The 17,240-nt window shown below is 44.9% G+C and overlaps 1 protein-coding gene across 10 annotated transcripts in view; it reads left to right on the top strand.

Annotated features, from left to right (window-relative positions):
- The window catches only part of fbrsl1 (fibrosin-like 1), a 232,041-nt gene that overhangs the window by 126,069 nt on the left and 88,732 nt on the right, over window positions 1-17,240 (top strand). For 8 of the 10 annotated variants that reach the window (XM_061277969.1, XM_061277968.1, XM_061277973.1 and 5 more), the window contains exon 5: window positions 2,899-2,928. The exons of the other annotated variants lie outside the window; for them this stretch is intronic. In XM_061277969.1, the coding sequence (XP_061133953.1) occupies window positions 2,899-2,928 (30 nt within the window). The remainder of the gene's footprint in view (window positions 1-2,898; window positions 2,929-17,240) is intronic. 10 annotated transcript variants of the gene reach the window in all.

The following is a 17,240-nucleotide window of genomic DNA, read 5'->3' as shown; positions in this document are numbered from 1 at the left end:
AAAAGTGTGCTTTTGATGCACACTTTCAATGTGCAGGGGTAGAACCACCAAAGCTCCACTGACTGGCTTGGGGATGTTGATGGTGTTGTTTCAATGGAAACAACCAGAGAGCACTGTATTTTTCCTCCGTGAAATGCAAAGATGGAAGGGGCAAGAAGGATCCACTCTTTGAGACTTTAGCCGCGGCCTGAACCCTTTCAATTATGAACCATTACAACTTCTTCCTGTGCAATATTCATGCCGCGGCAGATCCCTCCTTCAGACGTCTTAGGTTGCTGTAAGTTGAGATAAACACTTGCTGAGGTGTTACAGCTAGACACCTACCTCTATTCATCAATGTCACTGCCTTAGCACTCAATAATTCAAAGCTGGGCGGTAATGAGCTCCCCACAGGCCGTGTCCCAGAGGAGTGCCTCCCACCCCCCTATGTCTCTGCTGTAATGTAGTTATATCTTGTGTCAGCTTTCAATTCAATTACATTTCTTTGTGATGGCTCTGTAATTGTGTCTGATTAAATTTTTTTTGGTAGGCCCACCAAATGTGAGTTTTTCTTACTAAGAAAAGTGAAAAAACTTTTATATCCAACTCGGGTGGAGGCTGTTTGGATCTTGATCCATGCAGTTGTGATAAGGACAACACCCATATAAGGATGAAATGTGTTTGCTATTGTTTTCCCCAAATGGCTTTTTTTTTTATTGCTTACAATCAAAAGATGTTTTAATTCGAGGCAAGGCAACTTTCTTTGTATAGCGAGCACATTCAAATGCAAGGCTAACCTACTGTGTATGACAAAGGGGGTGGTTAAAAACAAGAAACATGACAAAACATCAAAATAACATCCCAATCTGAAAGTAGGTTGCATATATAGATGAAACAATAAATCATGTTCAGAATTGAATTAAGAATGAACCCTACATTCCGATTTGGTTTTTGAATTGCGGTGACACATGGGGAGAAGAATTGCAATTGAAATTTGAATTGCAGGAAATAGAAAAAAAACTCTACCCCAAAGAAATTCAACAAATATGACACATCTTAGGCTATGTACACCATTGTAGACTTACTTAATAACTTAAGTGTTTATTTCAGAGAGTGATAATTAGATCAGGGATTTCCAACTTGTGGACCCAAGGCACTTATTTTACACAAGAAAAAAAACATACCGGCTTGGCCCTACTGGATTCGTAGTGCATCTGGGTATAATGTCTGGAAATATTAAGAAAACCTGCTACAGATTGCCAGTTGCCGAGGTCAGGGAACTATTGTATGTCACCTCATTCATGGTAGAATCAAATTTGCTCACTGAATATTATGATAGATGGGTGGGCAAAAGAAACCCGACAACGGTTTCTTGTGTGTACGGCCCATCACCAGACAGATGATGGATGGAGGGATGAAGGGATGGCTGGATGCACAGATGAATAGAAAGACAGACGGGATAACACAAAGGGATGTGAAGTGGAATTGTGATGTATGAGGACAACGTTGAGGTTAGGTGCATCTGCGACTGAATAGTTATGCATTTTGCTTGCACTACTAAGTGTACCAGACAGTTCGTCTTTAATCAGCTATCCAACTAAGTCTAGCAATCTTGGCTTCTGCACCTCAGTTTATCATTTTTCTGGTTCTATTCCTTTATTGTTGGCATTCTTGCCCTTTCCGCTTTTCTTCATTTTTTTACAAGGACTTTACCACCCCCCACCCCTCGTCTCACACTGTCTTTTGTGTTAACAGCTTTCCATTTTTGTGCAGTTGCTGAGCCACTGGGTGCACATCTACAATCTTGCCTTTCATTTCATGCTTCTGGAAATGGATGTTTTACTGCCTTCATTAAAGCGTGCAGCAGTCAGCACCGTGTTTTCCCTCTGAAGTTTAGCTCCATGAACCTCGCCATTAGAGGACATTATGGCCCCAGATTTCAGGACACAGAGGAAGACTGTATAATTTGATTAGTGTTATTAATCAAATGGAATTCCGCTTACCATCTCCCTCTCGGTTCAGGTCTTCAGCCCCTCTCTCTTTCCAATCGCTCTTTTCCCTACCCTCTTTTCTCGTCCACGCAAACACCTCTCTGTCATTCAGGAAGCAACCCACACACATTCAAAGTGACAAATACCTTGGTCCTTCTCTTTTAAAAACAATGATTTACCACTTGTTTTTCCCTTCCCTTTTTCGAGCCCCACCCGCCTTTAAGCCATGCACCTCCCGCTCCTAGCCGGGGACATAAATCAATTGAGATGAAAGTTCCATAATTGTGCTTGCTGGGAGGGATTTGAGCAAAATTGCGCTATGAATTTTTTAAAGGGTTTTTTTACTAGCTCCCCATCGGGACTTGGCCGGCGAAGGAAGGTGAGGCCACAAGGATTTATGGGCCTAGATTCTTCATTACTGAAGTAATTTTCCTGCAAATGATAGTGTGTGGGACTGATGCTCCATTTGAGACCATCTAATCCTTAGCTCTGTCTGTGATTCCTAGTAATTGATTGTTCACATTATATTCAAGGGTCAGTACACACTTCTATTTCATTACAGTGGCTAGTTTTATCGGGGCTGTGATGACAGTACACCATTTTAGTCAAATACTATGTACTGTACATTTCATCAGCAAATATTTGTTTTTGTTATTTCATTACAATTATTGTTTTAATTGCGAGTCTTGAGCTGGAATTTTTGAAGTGAATAACAATGGGAGTTTACATTTGAGAGTGGATCTTGTTTGAAAACATAATGATTTTATTTACTTTTCTTATTATGGTCACACATTTGTAGATGTGTGTGCACATGCTTATTTAGATGGGCTTGGTCAAGCTTTCTTCTTCAACTATGATCTTCCCTCCCTCCTCATCTTTACCTTCTGTTCCATCCAAAATGGCTGATATTCTGTCTCCATGTCTTTAGGTGCCGCCAGCAGCAGTGACCCTCCTCAAGGTTAGTGCGTCCACAATGCCAAGTTTCATTTTGAATCTTGCCTAGCCTCAACTCAATTTTACAGCTCAGTAGTTTGAGAAGCAGTGTGGGTAAATCTCCTGCAAGAAGGAGAAAGATAGTGAGCCAGGAGGTGAGTGTGAGAAAACTGTGGGCCCTGTCACCAGTTAAAGTAGATCTCATCCCTGGCATATGAACAACCCAGGACAATTAGTCACTTTGCACCATCTCAAACTTGGGACTCACTTAAAGACAAGGAAAATGTAGTGGACCCACAGGCTTTGCTAAGTGCTGCGGCTACAGTACCTTGGGGGAGAATGATGCACAATCCAACTGGAATAATTGCTTGATGCCTTTAGAGCAAATCAAAGACACAAAGAGAATAATTTGAATAGAAAGTACATAGTATATGGACTAGTCACCCTCATCATAACACTGAAACATGTTGCTAACCATTTCAGGGTTAATCAGTGACCCCTAGAAAAGTTTTAATGAAATACGTTTGAACGTTTCAATTTGTGATGTTTGATACCTTTTTGTTTCAGACCGATTACCAGTATTTGTACTGAATCGTTGAGTAGTCACCAATACCAAGTAGTGATACCAATAGCACTTTTGATACAAAAATGTTTCCTCCAAAAAACACAATTTTAAAGAAAGACATATGTATCTCAGTGCAGCAATTGTTCTTAAAATTGCAATAAATGAATGGCAATTTCATATTTTCCGATAATTCATAGTTCTTAATTGCAAAACAGCCACAAGAGAGCAGGTGTTATGAGTATGCATCCTTTTTGTCAGGAATGAGGTGAGCCAGGGCGACCAAATGCAGCTTGGACTAGGATTTATTGAAGGGAAAGGGAGTGGGAAGGGAGTCAGGTGGGGAAACGAAGACACAAACGGGATAGAGACTCACGGCCAGCAAACAGACAGAAGTCTTCTTGGACACATGGACACTTGGACAAGGATAAAACTCTGACCGTGAGCCTCCAGACAGACCGTGGAAAACCAAACGACAGGAACACTGGGCGCGGACAGGGACGGATCACAGCAGTAGACACCGACCGGGAGAAATACACGGGCAGGGCTTAAATACACAGGGTAACAAGAGGAACTAGGTGACAGACATTACGGTAACGAAAGGGGTGTGGCCGAGGGAAGTGCAGGCAGCCCGTGCTCTGGCACGGTTGTGACAGTACCCCCCCCACAAGGGACGGCTCCCGACGTCCCAAAATCCAATCCCTCACGACGGCACGCGGGGGGGCGGGTGGGCAGAGAGCCGCACTCGGGCGGCGAACTGGGGGACAGAACTGCACTCAGCGGAGGTCAGGGGCCCAGGGCCACACTCGCGGCACACACTGGGGGCCTGACGCGCAATCGGCAGGAACTTGGGGAACAGAACTGCACTCAGCGGAGGTCAGGGGCCCAGGGCCACACTTGCGGCACACACTGGGGGCCTGACGCGCAATCGGCAGGAACTTGGGGAACAGAACTGCACTCAGCGGAGGTCAGGGGCCCAGGGCCACACTCGCGGCACACACTGGGGGCCTGACGCGCAATCGGCAGGAACAGAACTGCACTCAGCGGAGGTCAGGGGCCCAGGGCCACACTCGCGGCACACACTGGGGGCCTGACGCGCAATCGGCAGGAACTTGGGGAACAGAACTGCACTCAGCGGAGGTCAGGGGCCCAGGGCCACACTTGCGGCACACACTGGGGGCCTGACGCGCAATCGGCAGGAACTTGGGGAACAGAACTGCACTCAGCGGAGGTCAGGGGCCCAGGGCCACACTCGCGGCACACACTGGGGGCCTGACGCGCAATCGGCAGGAACTTGGGGAACAGAACTGCACTCAGCGGAGGTCAGGGGCCCAGGGCCACACTCGCGGCCTGACGCGCAATCGGCAGCAACTTTGGGGGACATGAACCGCACTCGGGCGGCGACTTGGGGAACCGATGGCGTCGCAGATGGGGCTTGGCTTGGCTCGGCTCGGCTTTGGCTCGGCTTTGGCTGTGGCTTGGGCTGTGGCTTGGGCTGTGGCTTGGGCTGTGGCCCGGCTGTGGCAACGGAAGCTGGTGGTGGAGGGGGGTCCAAGCGCTGGTCGCTGTGTTGGTCGGTGTCTTCTGTCAAGAATGAGGTGAGCCAGGGCGACCAAATGCAGCTTGAACCAGGATTTATTGAAGGGAAAGGGAGTGGGAAGGGAGTCAGGTGGGGAAACGAAGACACAAACGGGATAGAGACTCACGGCCAGCAAACAGACAGAAGTCTTCTTGGACACTTGGATACATGGACACTTGGACAAGGATAAAATTCTGACCGTGAGCCTCCAGACAGACCGTGGAAAACCAAACGACAGGAACACTGGGCGCGGACGGGGACGGATCACAACAGTAGACACCGACAGGGAGAAATACACGGGCAGGGCTTAAATACACAGGGTAACAAGAGGAACCAGGTGACAGACATTACGGTAACGAAAGCGGTGTGGCCGAGGGAAGTGCAGGCAGCACGTGCTCTGGCACGGTTGTGACAGTACCCCCCCCACAAGGGACGGCTCCCGACGTCCCAAAATCCAATCCCTCACGACGGCACGCGGGGGGGCGGGTGGGCAGAGAGCCGCACTCGGGCGGCGACTAGGGGGACAGAACTGCACTCAGCGGAGGTCAGGGGCCCAGGGCCACACTCGCGGCACACACTGGGGGCCTGACGCGCAATCGGCAGGAACTTGGGGAACAGAACTGCACTCAGCGGAGGTCAGGGGCCCAGGGCCACACTCGCGGCACACACTGGGGGCCTGACGCGCAATCGGCAGGAACTTGGGGAACAGAACTGCACTCAGCGGAGGTCAGGGGCCCAGGGCCACACTCGCGGCACACACTGGGGCCTGACGCGCAATCGGCAGCAACTTTGGGGAACATGAACCGCACTCGGGCGGCGACCTGGGGGACATGAACCGCACTCGGGCGGCGACCTGGGGAACCGATGGCGGCCACGGGTCCGATGGCGTCGCAGATGGGGCTTGGCTTGGCTCGGCTCGGCTCGGCTCGGCTGTGGCTCGGCTGTGGCTCGGCTGTGGCTCGGCTGTGGCTCGGCTGTGGCTCGGCTGTGGCTCGGCTGTGGCTCGGCTGTGGCTCGGCTGTGGCTCGGCTGTGGCTCGGCTGTGGCTCGGCTGTGGCTCGGCTGTGGCTGTGGCTCGGCTGTGGCTCGGCTGTGGCTCGGCTCGGCTCGGCTGTGGCTCGGCTCGGCTCGGCTGTGGCTTGGCTTGGCTCGGCTGTGGCTTGGCTCGGCTCGGCTGTGGCTTGGGCTGTGGCTTGGGCTTAGCTTTGGTTTCTTGGGCTTGGCTTTGCTTGGCTTGGCTTTGGTTCCTTGGGCTTGGCTTGGCTTGGGCTTGGCTTGGCTTTGGTTTCTTGGCTTTGGCTTGGCTTGGACAACGGAAGCTGGTGGTGGAGGGGGGGGGGGTCCAAGCGCTGGTCGCTGTGTTGGTCGGTGTCTTCTGTCAGGAATGAGGTGAGCCAGGGCGACCAAATGCAGCTTGAACCAGGATTTATTGAAGGGAAAGGGAGTTGGAAGGGAGTCAGGTGGGGAAACGAAGACACAAACGGGATAGAGACTCACGGCCAGAAAACAGACAGAAGTCTTCTTGGAAACTTGGATACATGGACACTTGGACAAGGATAAAATTCTGACCGTGAGCCTCCAGACAGACCGAGGAAAACCAAACGACAGGAACACTGGGCGCGGACAGGGACGGATCACAGCAGTAGACACCGACAGGGAGAAATACACGGGCAGGGCTTAAATACACAGGGTAACAAGAGGAACCAGGTGACAGACATTACGGTAACGAAAGGGGTGTGGCCGAGGGAAGTGCAGGCAGACCGTGCTCTGGCACAGTTGTGACACTTTTGTCATTTTGCTGTTTTGTTGGTATACACCTGAATACCCAACTTCCAGGTTTCTTTTTTTGTGTAGTGTTTGCATATTCTCCCCATAACGCGTAATTGACGCTGACACTTGGGGTGAAGGAGCTCGGAGAGGTTACCTGAGGTGAGGCCATTTAACGATTTGAAAACAAATAGAAGTATTTTAAAATGAACTTTAAAATTTATTGGGAGCCAGTGTAGGTGGGCCAGAATTGGGTTGTTTGTGCTCCCTCTTACAAGCTCCAGTTAGGAGGCAAGCGGCAGCATTTTAGATTTTGATTGGAGACGCTTGAGGGAAGACTGGATGACTCCAAGATAAAGTGCGGTCGCCTAGCCAAGATGGTTTCTTTCTCTCACGGGGTCTGTAAGGAGGCCACAACACATCCGTTCCACAGTCAATGTGAATTAGTTGTAACATTGCGGGGTTTTTTTTCTCACTTCTCAGTTTCCTCCCCAACAAAATATTAGTTGTCAAGTTTCTTAGAACAAATTGTAGATTTTGTTTTCTAAGGAACACTGCAAGTTTAGTTTTTTTAACCACATCTAATTTCCCCGTGGAAATTAAAGTGCCTTCACTTCCATCCTAAAGATGTTTGATGGGGTTGAGGTCAAGGCTCACAAGTTTTCTCTCAACCGACTTGCTCAAAACCTTTCCCATAAAGTTGTATTTTTTTAATGTTACTAAAATGAATGATTTGGATGAAATAAGATGAATAACCGAGAACATTTTCCAATAAATTAGCAGTCCAATCCAAACCTACTGAACAGCAATTCTCACCCTCAAAACCAAACATATGCAGTATTCTTGCCTAGAAAATGCATCATCCATTAATAATGGTTTGCTGTCAAAGGTTTACGCCAAAGTTTCAACCAGCACATGCTCGAGAACTAAGATTAAACATGACTGAGGTGAGTGGTGCGCAGAAGATCAGGAAGTAGAATGAGGGAAAAGTTTGTCCTAGGCGCTCTAAAGAGACTCAGTGTGACCAATGGAGGTGAAGTGGATGAATGAGGCCATTCACCGGGTATAATGAAAGAGCTCCTGCTGGGCTCTAAATGAGGGTGGACCCATCTGCACCACATAGGCGTGCACAAACCAGTGACCTTGAAAATTACCCAGGAAGCACTTTGGGATAGTCACCCCAGCAACAGACTGGGGTTTGCATGGTAACCAGGCCCTTCAGTCAGTGCTTGGCACTTTCTTAAACAGGGCACAGCTTTTATTGCATTGAATAAACTCAGTGAAATCCAGCTGGAAGGGCACCCCAAGTTGTTTTTTTCATTGGCAGGGAGACTTACCAGTTATCCCAAGTGGATGCTTTTTGTTACACTTCTCAAAACATAGCTACCTGTATTTGCTGCCTGTTAACAGGCAAGATTTACACACAATGATGTGGTCTTAGACATTGTGATTTGGACGCGAATTAACTCCAGGCACTGTTTTGATAACTTGTGACTTGACAAAAACTGAAACACTTGAGATTAAAATCGGACTTTGGGAATTAAAGACTGCAGTCTTGACTTGAGACGTGATGACTTGAATGACTTGATTGTCGTTCATTTTACGTTTGTGTTGAAAAATATATATACATATGAGATCGATGATGAGCATTTGCCTGTCAATTTGGGAATGACAATGATAATTCCAGGACTAGCCTGTCAATCATTCAAACCTTATGCAAAGAAATGGATGGGTGGATGGATGGACGGACGGACGGATGGTCGGTCTGCCTCAAGTCCTCTATCTAATTATTAAGAGGCCATTTTGAGAGAAGTAGTTTCAAAGCAATTGATATAATTTTCTATGTGATTCTGTAGGTCACATGCAATCATTTTTCAATTTTGTCTGGGTTTAGCTGGACAAAATGGTTTTCTGCATCCCAAGACTGATCTGTTTGATACACTAACAGAGTGACTCCTCAGGCTCATGTTCAACTGCCATCAATTGCACCTAGATTTGAGTGTCATCTGCATAAATGTGGTAAGACACTTTGCAGAGTTTTAGCTGACCTAATTAAAGCTTGTGCAGATTTAAGATGTCACCTGGCTCACAGCTGTCTTAGTGCTGTGGTGTGCCCTAAAGCCTAATTAGACAGTGGATTGTCAGTAAGAGATGTTGTCATACAACAATTCTAGAACTCTGGTATGGGCCAGTAATTTATAAGTACGCTGCTATCCCACTGAGCGGCAAACAATTGTGAGGTTTCGAAGGCAGTAAATGTGTTCTCGTCAGGGTTTGTTGAAAGTCACAAATATTCACTAAAAATGTTCAAAATTTCCTTCAATCACAAACATTGCAAATGTTTGCAACCTTGAACTTCAATGACTTGAGACTTACAAATCTATGACTCACTCCCATTTGTGTTAATTAGGCCCAAAGCTACACAAACAAGTTCAGGAGGCGGTGAAATAGATCCATTGTCTAAGTTATCAAATGAGAGAAATCCCTCACTCTTGGGGGACTGAATATTCATTTTACAAGCATTCTCAAACATCAGGTCCATTGCATTCTGTGTGTGGTATTTGGCCTAATATATTCAGTCTCAATGAGCACGAAACATGCAGGTCATTGAAGTTCTATTCCCATTGCCAGTTCCCCTCACGGAACTTTTGACAGCATGAAATGACAATCCGCCCCTGCATGCATCTCCCACGTCAAAGAGTAATGAGATTGTGCTGCTGGAAATATTACTACAAAGCATCAGGCCCACACTCGCTTCTGACTGCACCTTCAAACAGTGCTGCCTGCCAGCTTGCCTGCCTGCTGGAAAGAAAAGGAGAAAAAAAACACAATAAAAATCAGAAGCAGAGAAATGGCAAGGGAAACTCCCTATGCGGATACAAACGTACACACCAAGGCCTTTTATCCTGAGAGTGATTAGAAACCTGAAATCATTTTAAAACCTTGCTTTGAGTGTTTTCCTCAAACGAAAGAGTTGCTCACTGTTTCTCGCCGCTAACCGCCAGTGATCTCGTCTCTAATTGTGGTGTCGTTGACAAGTCTAGTGTGGCTGGGAGCTTTTTAAACTGAGCTTTTTGCTAAGTTTCTTGTCAGATCCCTCACCAAAGGAACGGTGGGGCGAAAACTTCCTGATTCCGAATCTTATATTCCTACAGATTGCTTTATGCATAAATGTACGCCTAATGTCGACACTAATGGGCCATGCGCTGGCCTAATATGGCCACATAAAGTCTTCAAACAATGTGGAGAACTAAGTCTTTAGAAATCAGAACCACGTGACACCTTGAAAATGTGTTACAGAGTAAAACCATAAAAAAAGCAATAGTTTGGCAATTGTTTAAATGTGAATTTGGTGTTATAATAGGAAGGCTTTGGGCATTTTTACATTCCTTGCTGTTCAAGGGCTAAATTGTTGAGCATCTGAGGAAAGGAAAGAAAAGCAGCTTGAAGAACCTGCAGTGGTAAAAAGAAGAAACAGTAAGGATTAGTCAAGACAGCAATGCAGTGAAAGCATAGCTCATAAAAATCACTATCATAACAACATTAATTGATGCTGCTGAGTGCCATATGTGGCGCCATATGGAAAGGCTGCCCCCAAAGGCCCGCTTATAATAGACAGCCCGCACTGGTGCACACAACTTGGCACATTTACAAACAAGGAACATCCCAATAATATGAGCCACACAGACTGAGCAAAAGGAGTGAGAGAATGGTGGAGCAAAGATGGGTGTGTGTGTGTGGGGGGGGGGCACTTTTTTCCCATTTTCATTCATTTTCAATGATTTTGAGAAACAATTAGGTGTTCGGTCTGGATCTTGTATGCCTCGACATTAGTGAACTTGGCTGCAGACAGCAAAGCAAAACATTTTGATTTGATTTGAATTTTTTGAACTAGTTTGAGCCAGACTAAACTGGTTTCTGTCCCTGCATGTATTGAATATGTTTTGTGCCAGACGGCTTCAAACTGTTTTGCCATGTCTAGAAAAAAAAAGAGTTGTCAACCATCCTGTTGAGTTTCATCGAATGTGAGGTGAAACTAGAATAGCATTCAGCTGTTTCCTCGCTGCCACAAAGGAAGGCAGATGAAGAGGAACCCCAAGAAAACGGATGCACACTAAGGGAAGAAGACGGAGAAAGCTTTCCACTCTGTGATGTGCACTGATGTAGCTCCAGCTCCAGGTCAAACGCTGCCAGTGTTTTGTGTTCATCTTCATCTCATCTCCCCAGTGCTCCTCTAAATTATTCACAGCCTGAAGATGTGCATTGTGGCTCCCTCTCTCTTCTTTCGCTCTACAGAGCTCTCTGTCTTCCTCGCTCTGCTTCATATCATTTCCAGTTTGTGTCATGTGGAGGCTTGTTCCAGAGGCAACAAACTCCTCACACAGTGTGTTAATCTTCCCCTCATCTACCAACCACCATTCACTTTTCAACACTACCTTCATCCCTCAAACTCCTCCTCTCACTCTTTGTCTGGTCTCACATGCATCTTCAAGTTTCCTGTTTAATTCGAGACAGTAACTTTTTTTCTTAGAAAGTAGCAGTTCTTCTTCCACAAGATTTCCATGAACATTTCCATCTTTTTACTCACTCATAAAATATAAATAGTTTTTAATTTCCAGTGGGGCTGGCCAAACATGTGCCTGATTTTTTGAAAGACCTTTCAGAGAAGCTGCAAGGGACAGAATCGTGCTTGTCGATCACTATCATTCACGTTATGAACACTTGGGCCTGCTTGCAATTAATGAGATATCTACCAAATTAAGATGTCCTATTTTTTATTTTTAAACTGTATCAACAATGTTATTCTGATAATTACTAAATATTATATTGACCTTTATTGATATATTCTTATTGCATAGCTTGTTAGAGGAACCGCATTTAGCTTTGTGGCAAAATTCATAGCATCACTTGAGAGTTTTTAAAACGAATCATTTATTTATCCCGATGTTCAAATAGTTTAGAATGCTCAAATTTGTTTTTATTTTATCATATCCATCCATGCATTGTTCATACAACACACTATGCAGGTTCACGGGATGCTGTTGCCTAGCCCAGCTGACTTAATAATACATATATCAACAAACATTCACGATAGTGATTCCATGTTAACTCTGATCAAGTCTTGCTTGATAATGAGTACAGAGCAATCTTTGGAGAGAAGTGAACAGGAAGGCAAGATGTGTCCATTGCCATTGCCACAGGTTATTCATTTGTAATTCCACACCATCCCCACGATGGTGTTTGATCATTGCCGAGTGCAGGCAGGAGGTACAACGGAGGGGGTGCTGGTAAGTGGACCTTTCTGCTGGTTTCCTCAAACCAACTCCCCAAACTACCTACATACCCTCACAATTGCTGTCGCCCAGTATGAGGCCCCCTCTGGCCTGATGACAAGCCTAGCGTGAAATGCTTGGCTGCCCCCTTAAATTAGCGGTAGAGCCCCCCCGGCGACACATGCTTCTCATGACCAGCGCGCAGTGGGCCACCGCCAGATTCTTTTCATTACAACTGCAGCCTGCCAACCGCCTGACTCCCCTTCTGCCTCCCAACACCTCCCTCTCCTCTTGCTTTCCTCCCATGTGCTGGCCTAGCTCAGCGCACAGCATCTGTAGTGCTCATCATTTTACAAACAAAAAGGGGAGTAATAAAGAAGCATACATTTTTGTGGATCAAAACGTTTAATGGGGAGGCTTGGTTTTGTACTTTTTACAGAAGAGAGTGTTTGTATGTGCACGTATTGATAGTTATCATATCATGTATATGTACCATTTGATTCATTTTAAGACAGTGTGCTCTTTCTCTGGTTTTTCATTGACAATAAGCATACAAAAGAACTTTAACCACTATATTGGGGTGGTGGTACAGTAACAAAAGGGTGGAACTCGAATCATAATTTGCTTGTGACAAAAGAAATTATGTAGAAAAGCTTACCGAGTACATATAGTGCAATATATGTATATCGTAAATGAGTGCACCTACTTTGAAAACGAAGCTTTGTCAAAATCTTTCTAGACTCTAGAAAACCAATTTTGTAAAAAAGTCCCCTGTGGTTGAATCCTTGTAAACTGCATTTATATATATATATATAAATTGCACTCTGTAGTTTCATTGATTGTAGTGCCCATTGACGCCTGTTTGTCCGAATCTCCATCCATTGTCCAAACTGCTTATCCTCACGAGGACCGTGGGTACGCTGGAGCCTAATTTGTGGAAATATTCGACCAAAATTGGTTTACAAAAAATCTGTTGGGATGCACTTCTTTTTGCTGGCCACTTTAGTGGGTTTTATGGTTTAAAAACTGTACCTTATCTTCACAGAATTCATTGGAAGATTATACTTTTGTTTTGGTGTGACGTTACACTACTTATAGCTCTTAAAACAACTATCACCCTGTGGTGGAAACCGAACCATGTCAGGGTAGGGATTAACTGAAGTGTACTGCTTGGTGAAAATGTGATTTTAATTGTGAGCTCACTTCTCTGCCTACATTGGCATCACAGAATCATTGAGAAAGAGAGAGCCAGTTGAAGTAGCACAGAGTGAGAAAGAGAGCAATGAGGGTAGTAGCAGTACAGAGCGATGCCCGGAGGCTCAATATGTTTCTTGCTGGGCTACATCTGAGCTGTAGACGGCAGCTTGGGCCGCAGGGTACCCTCCACTCACTCCATCAAACTGTCAGGCATCCAGCGAAGCTGTGCAGGGACACTCTCTCAGCTGCCCCCAGGGCCAGTTCAAGTCAACATCCCATTTCCTTGCCTCCTCGCCTAATTTCTCCTATGCCCGACTTAAATTTCCAATGCCCGGTGTCTGGCTACAGCACTAGGCCTGGGGCCATGTCAAAACAGTGGGAGCTGCTAAGGCTAGCACATGTGCAACTGTGAGCGTTCACATCTGAAGGGGACAAAGCTGCAGCCAAATACAAATACATACAAAACACATAAATCACGATTTTCTTTTTCTTACTTGCATTCTTTTCCCTCTATCCTCAGCTTTATTCATTGTACGCTTTCGAATTCCCATGCCTTGAGAGATTCTTGCCATTTTCCCCTGTCTCTGAGCGAAAAAGATTTTCCCAGCTCCCTCATACATCTGCTATTACAGTCTGTTTTTTCTTTTGTTAAACTCCTCTAAGGATCACACCTGCAGCCCAGCCGATGTTCCCACTCCACCGCAGTGAGTGCTCAGGGATTTTATCTTGGAAATGAAAAGACAGTGTTTTACTTAAGTGGAGTAAGCGAAAGTAAGTAAGACGTTCAGGTTTAGCTCGGCCACTATTCTTGTCAATCCATGCGTACACTCTCCTGCCTCCTGACCACATATTTTGCACGGAAGTCAAGCAGATTGCTGCCAGATCTCAGCGCTGTTTACAGGGACTCTGGGTAATGTTAATGTCTGTTTGTTTGGCCTCAGGTCAGGACTATATCCATCCTCAATTGACTTGATTTACATGGCCTCCATTGATACTTGCCTTAGGTTTGTCAGCTTCAAACCAGAGGCCAATGTGTGTCTGGGTAATACAAAAAGCATTTTTCTTTGTATCGAAGCCATTGCTCTGTTTGCAGAGCCAGTCTGAGGTGCCCTGATGAAATATGGTTTCTGAAGAGGATGCTGAGTTCTATTCTGCACTTGCAATCATTTCTATGTTGGAAACGTCTTTAACCTTCATTAGCTCACACGTGAAAGCCAGATCTGGAATCGAACCTTGTGCCTCTGAACTGTGAGGCGGATGTGCTAACTAGTGCTCCATTTTTCCACCTTACCAGCATCAATATTTTCTAAATCTAGGAGCTGCTATACTCACCCCACTTTAATCATGTCTTTCTATGCAAAGGTCAGATGGCTGAGACAGATGTGATACTGTTAGCAAGTCTCATTGCTTACTTGTGCTTTCACAACTAATGGAGTCAAGTGCAACCACTTGTTTTTGAATTCTGTTTTTACTTTGAGCACCTACTTTGTGACCTGTGGACGATTGTAGTCGCTTTGCTCGTTTTAAGACTCACATGGTTGCATTACTGTTATTGCTGTTGTTATAATACATTCCTTTCAAACATTCTCTCTCACATGGATCTAACTTTTCAGTCTGATTTTTTTGACTTTACATAGACATCTATCAGTGGCCACAGCCAAGCTTTCTGCATTTCTGTGTCCACAGGTGGGAAAATGCTGTAGCAAATGCTTTTTGCTGCTATTATTCAAAAATTGTTGTTCTTCCAGAGTTCTCTCTCTGTCCCTGTGGCACAACTGATGCCTGACTTTCTTCAGACTGTGACAAGTGGAACTGTGCGATTAATTTGAACTGGTCGCTTTAATGTGTTCTGGGATGTGCAACGCTTATTGTCTTCACTCTACACGTCTGTCAAAACCTGGCAGAAAAACTGTCCACAGATTGGGATCAGGGGCTGCCTAGGTCAAGACATGATTATAATCAGATTTACTGGCGTAATAATTCTCTTGTCTGCAAAGTGTTCAAAGTTGTGCAAATATCAAATGCATCTTGATGTACTGGCTGATGGGAGAGTGAATCTGAGGTCATGTGTGCGCAGGGGGTTTTATGAGACATCCACTGAATCTGGTCCCAGTATATACAGGATGTGCAGTTTGTATGTATTTATGTATCTGTACCTTGTAACATTGTACACTCGCACAATTAACGAGCCACCTACAATAACATGCCCATTTGAACAATGTCCACACATTGCTCATGGCTATGTCTGAATGAATGTCTTTGTTATGAATGTCTTTGTTAAATTGTGCTTCCCATCCGTCAACAATCTGTCTTTTATTTTCAAGCAGGGGACAATCAAATGTGTTTGGGGCTTATTATGTTATTCTCAGCCATGGCAAATAGTTCTACAAGGCAATTGCGCAAAGCGATGGGAAAACAACTCAAACACCACTTCCACACAATCATCCCTTCATCTCTACACCACCCTCCTTGCCTGTTCTTATCAGTGTTGTGTTTCCCCGCTACATGTCTCTAACCCCTGTTGGGATCGGTCTTTTAGCTTTCATCTAGTGAATACCGTACATACTACCTCACTAAAGGTTCAACTTGTCTTCAGTGGTAGAGGTTAGCTTAGACAAGGTGGGCAAACGAAGATGCATCATCTCATGTACATTATGTCCTTGGGACTCAGAAAGAAATTTGGTCAAGAACAAAATTTTGGATGTGTTACTGAAGAGAGTTATGAATAAACACCAGAGAATAATTGTAGATTTAAAAAATTGTGAATTAAAATTGTTATTCCCTTCCTTAAGTTGTGTAGAAAAGTCTGGCAATTAATTTGCCCACAAAATAGTCTGAATGGAGACCTGAGGCAACTATACTCTTGGATGCTCAATTGTCTTTGGTAAAGATCTTTCGACAAAGCACCAGTACTATAAAGATTTTTGGGGGGGGGGGGGTTTTGCACAGAAAACTCTTCAATCAGAGTAGAAACCTGTTGTAAGAACTCTTACACCAAAATAAGAATGAGCTTGGACCAGGATTTTATTTTCAATAGCATAACAGAGACTGACATTCTCTGTAAACTAAAATCAACAGCATTCACCAAAACGCGTGAACAGTCTGTCAGTCTGTAATTCTAGCATACGGTTTTATCCCATGTTGTGAATTACCTGCGCAGTATTAATTTTTTCATATATAGACGTATATACACTTAATTCCAGTAAAGCAAGCGCCATTCCTTTTCTTTGCTAAATTGAATGCCTCACAAGGCACAGAGGCTCTCTGCTTCACCACTCCACCTTTGAGAGATCTTGGCCACTGAGCCCTTGCACTGATTACTCTTGTTACTTAATTATACATTTGGACCCACCACATTGGCCACAAAAGGCTGCTGTGCTTCCACTGACCCAGCTCCCTCCTTCAGATCCCAACTCATGAAGGGAATGAGACCAAATAAAGAGGGTCCACTTAAATCTTTTGCCAAAGAGACTAAATTGACAGATTGAAGGTGTTTTTTCCACGGGGGCCCAGCCCCCCTTCCGTTTGTGCAAATTGTGCTAATTCTCATGTAGCCTGTGAGTGTGACAGGCCTGCAGCTCACTGCACAAGTTACTCGCACAAAGCTGTTTGAAAGCGACTCACAGAGTTAAAAGGCAATCAAAGATCCATCAGTGACAGATATAATGAATGGAAGTAAGGAAGTGGTTTAATTTGATCAAACTTGAGAATTTTAATGTGTTTCTCTTCTAAACGGAAGGCCTCACTTCACTTTATACTTTATTTCAGATTCACTCAAAAATATCCTTTTTTTTTTTCCAAAATATAATATTTTTCATTACTGTACTGAAGACTTCAGGTACACCAGCCAGACTACATCCTTCAATTACAAATTAAATAGAAGACAAATTGTCCTTTGACCATGCCAGACAAGGCATATTTTTGAAAGCAGTTCCTTTAGCGTTTTTCAGACGCGAATA

Source organism: Syngnathus typhle, linkage group LG5 (assembly GCF_033458585.1).
Source record: "Syngnathus typhle isolate RoL2023-S1 ecotype Sweden linkage group LG5, RoL_Styp_1.0, whole genome shotgun sequence".
Classification (NCBI taxonomy): domain Eukaryota; kingdom Metazoa; phylum Chordata; class Actinopteri; order Syngnathiformes; family Syngnathidae; genus Syngnathus; species Syngnathus typhle.
Note: the sequence above shows the minus strand (reverse complement) of the source record. Positions and strands in the feature narration are given on the sequence as shown.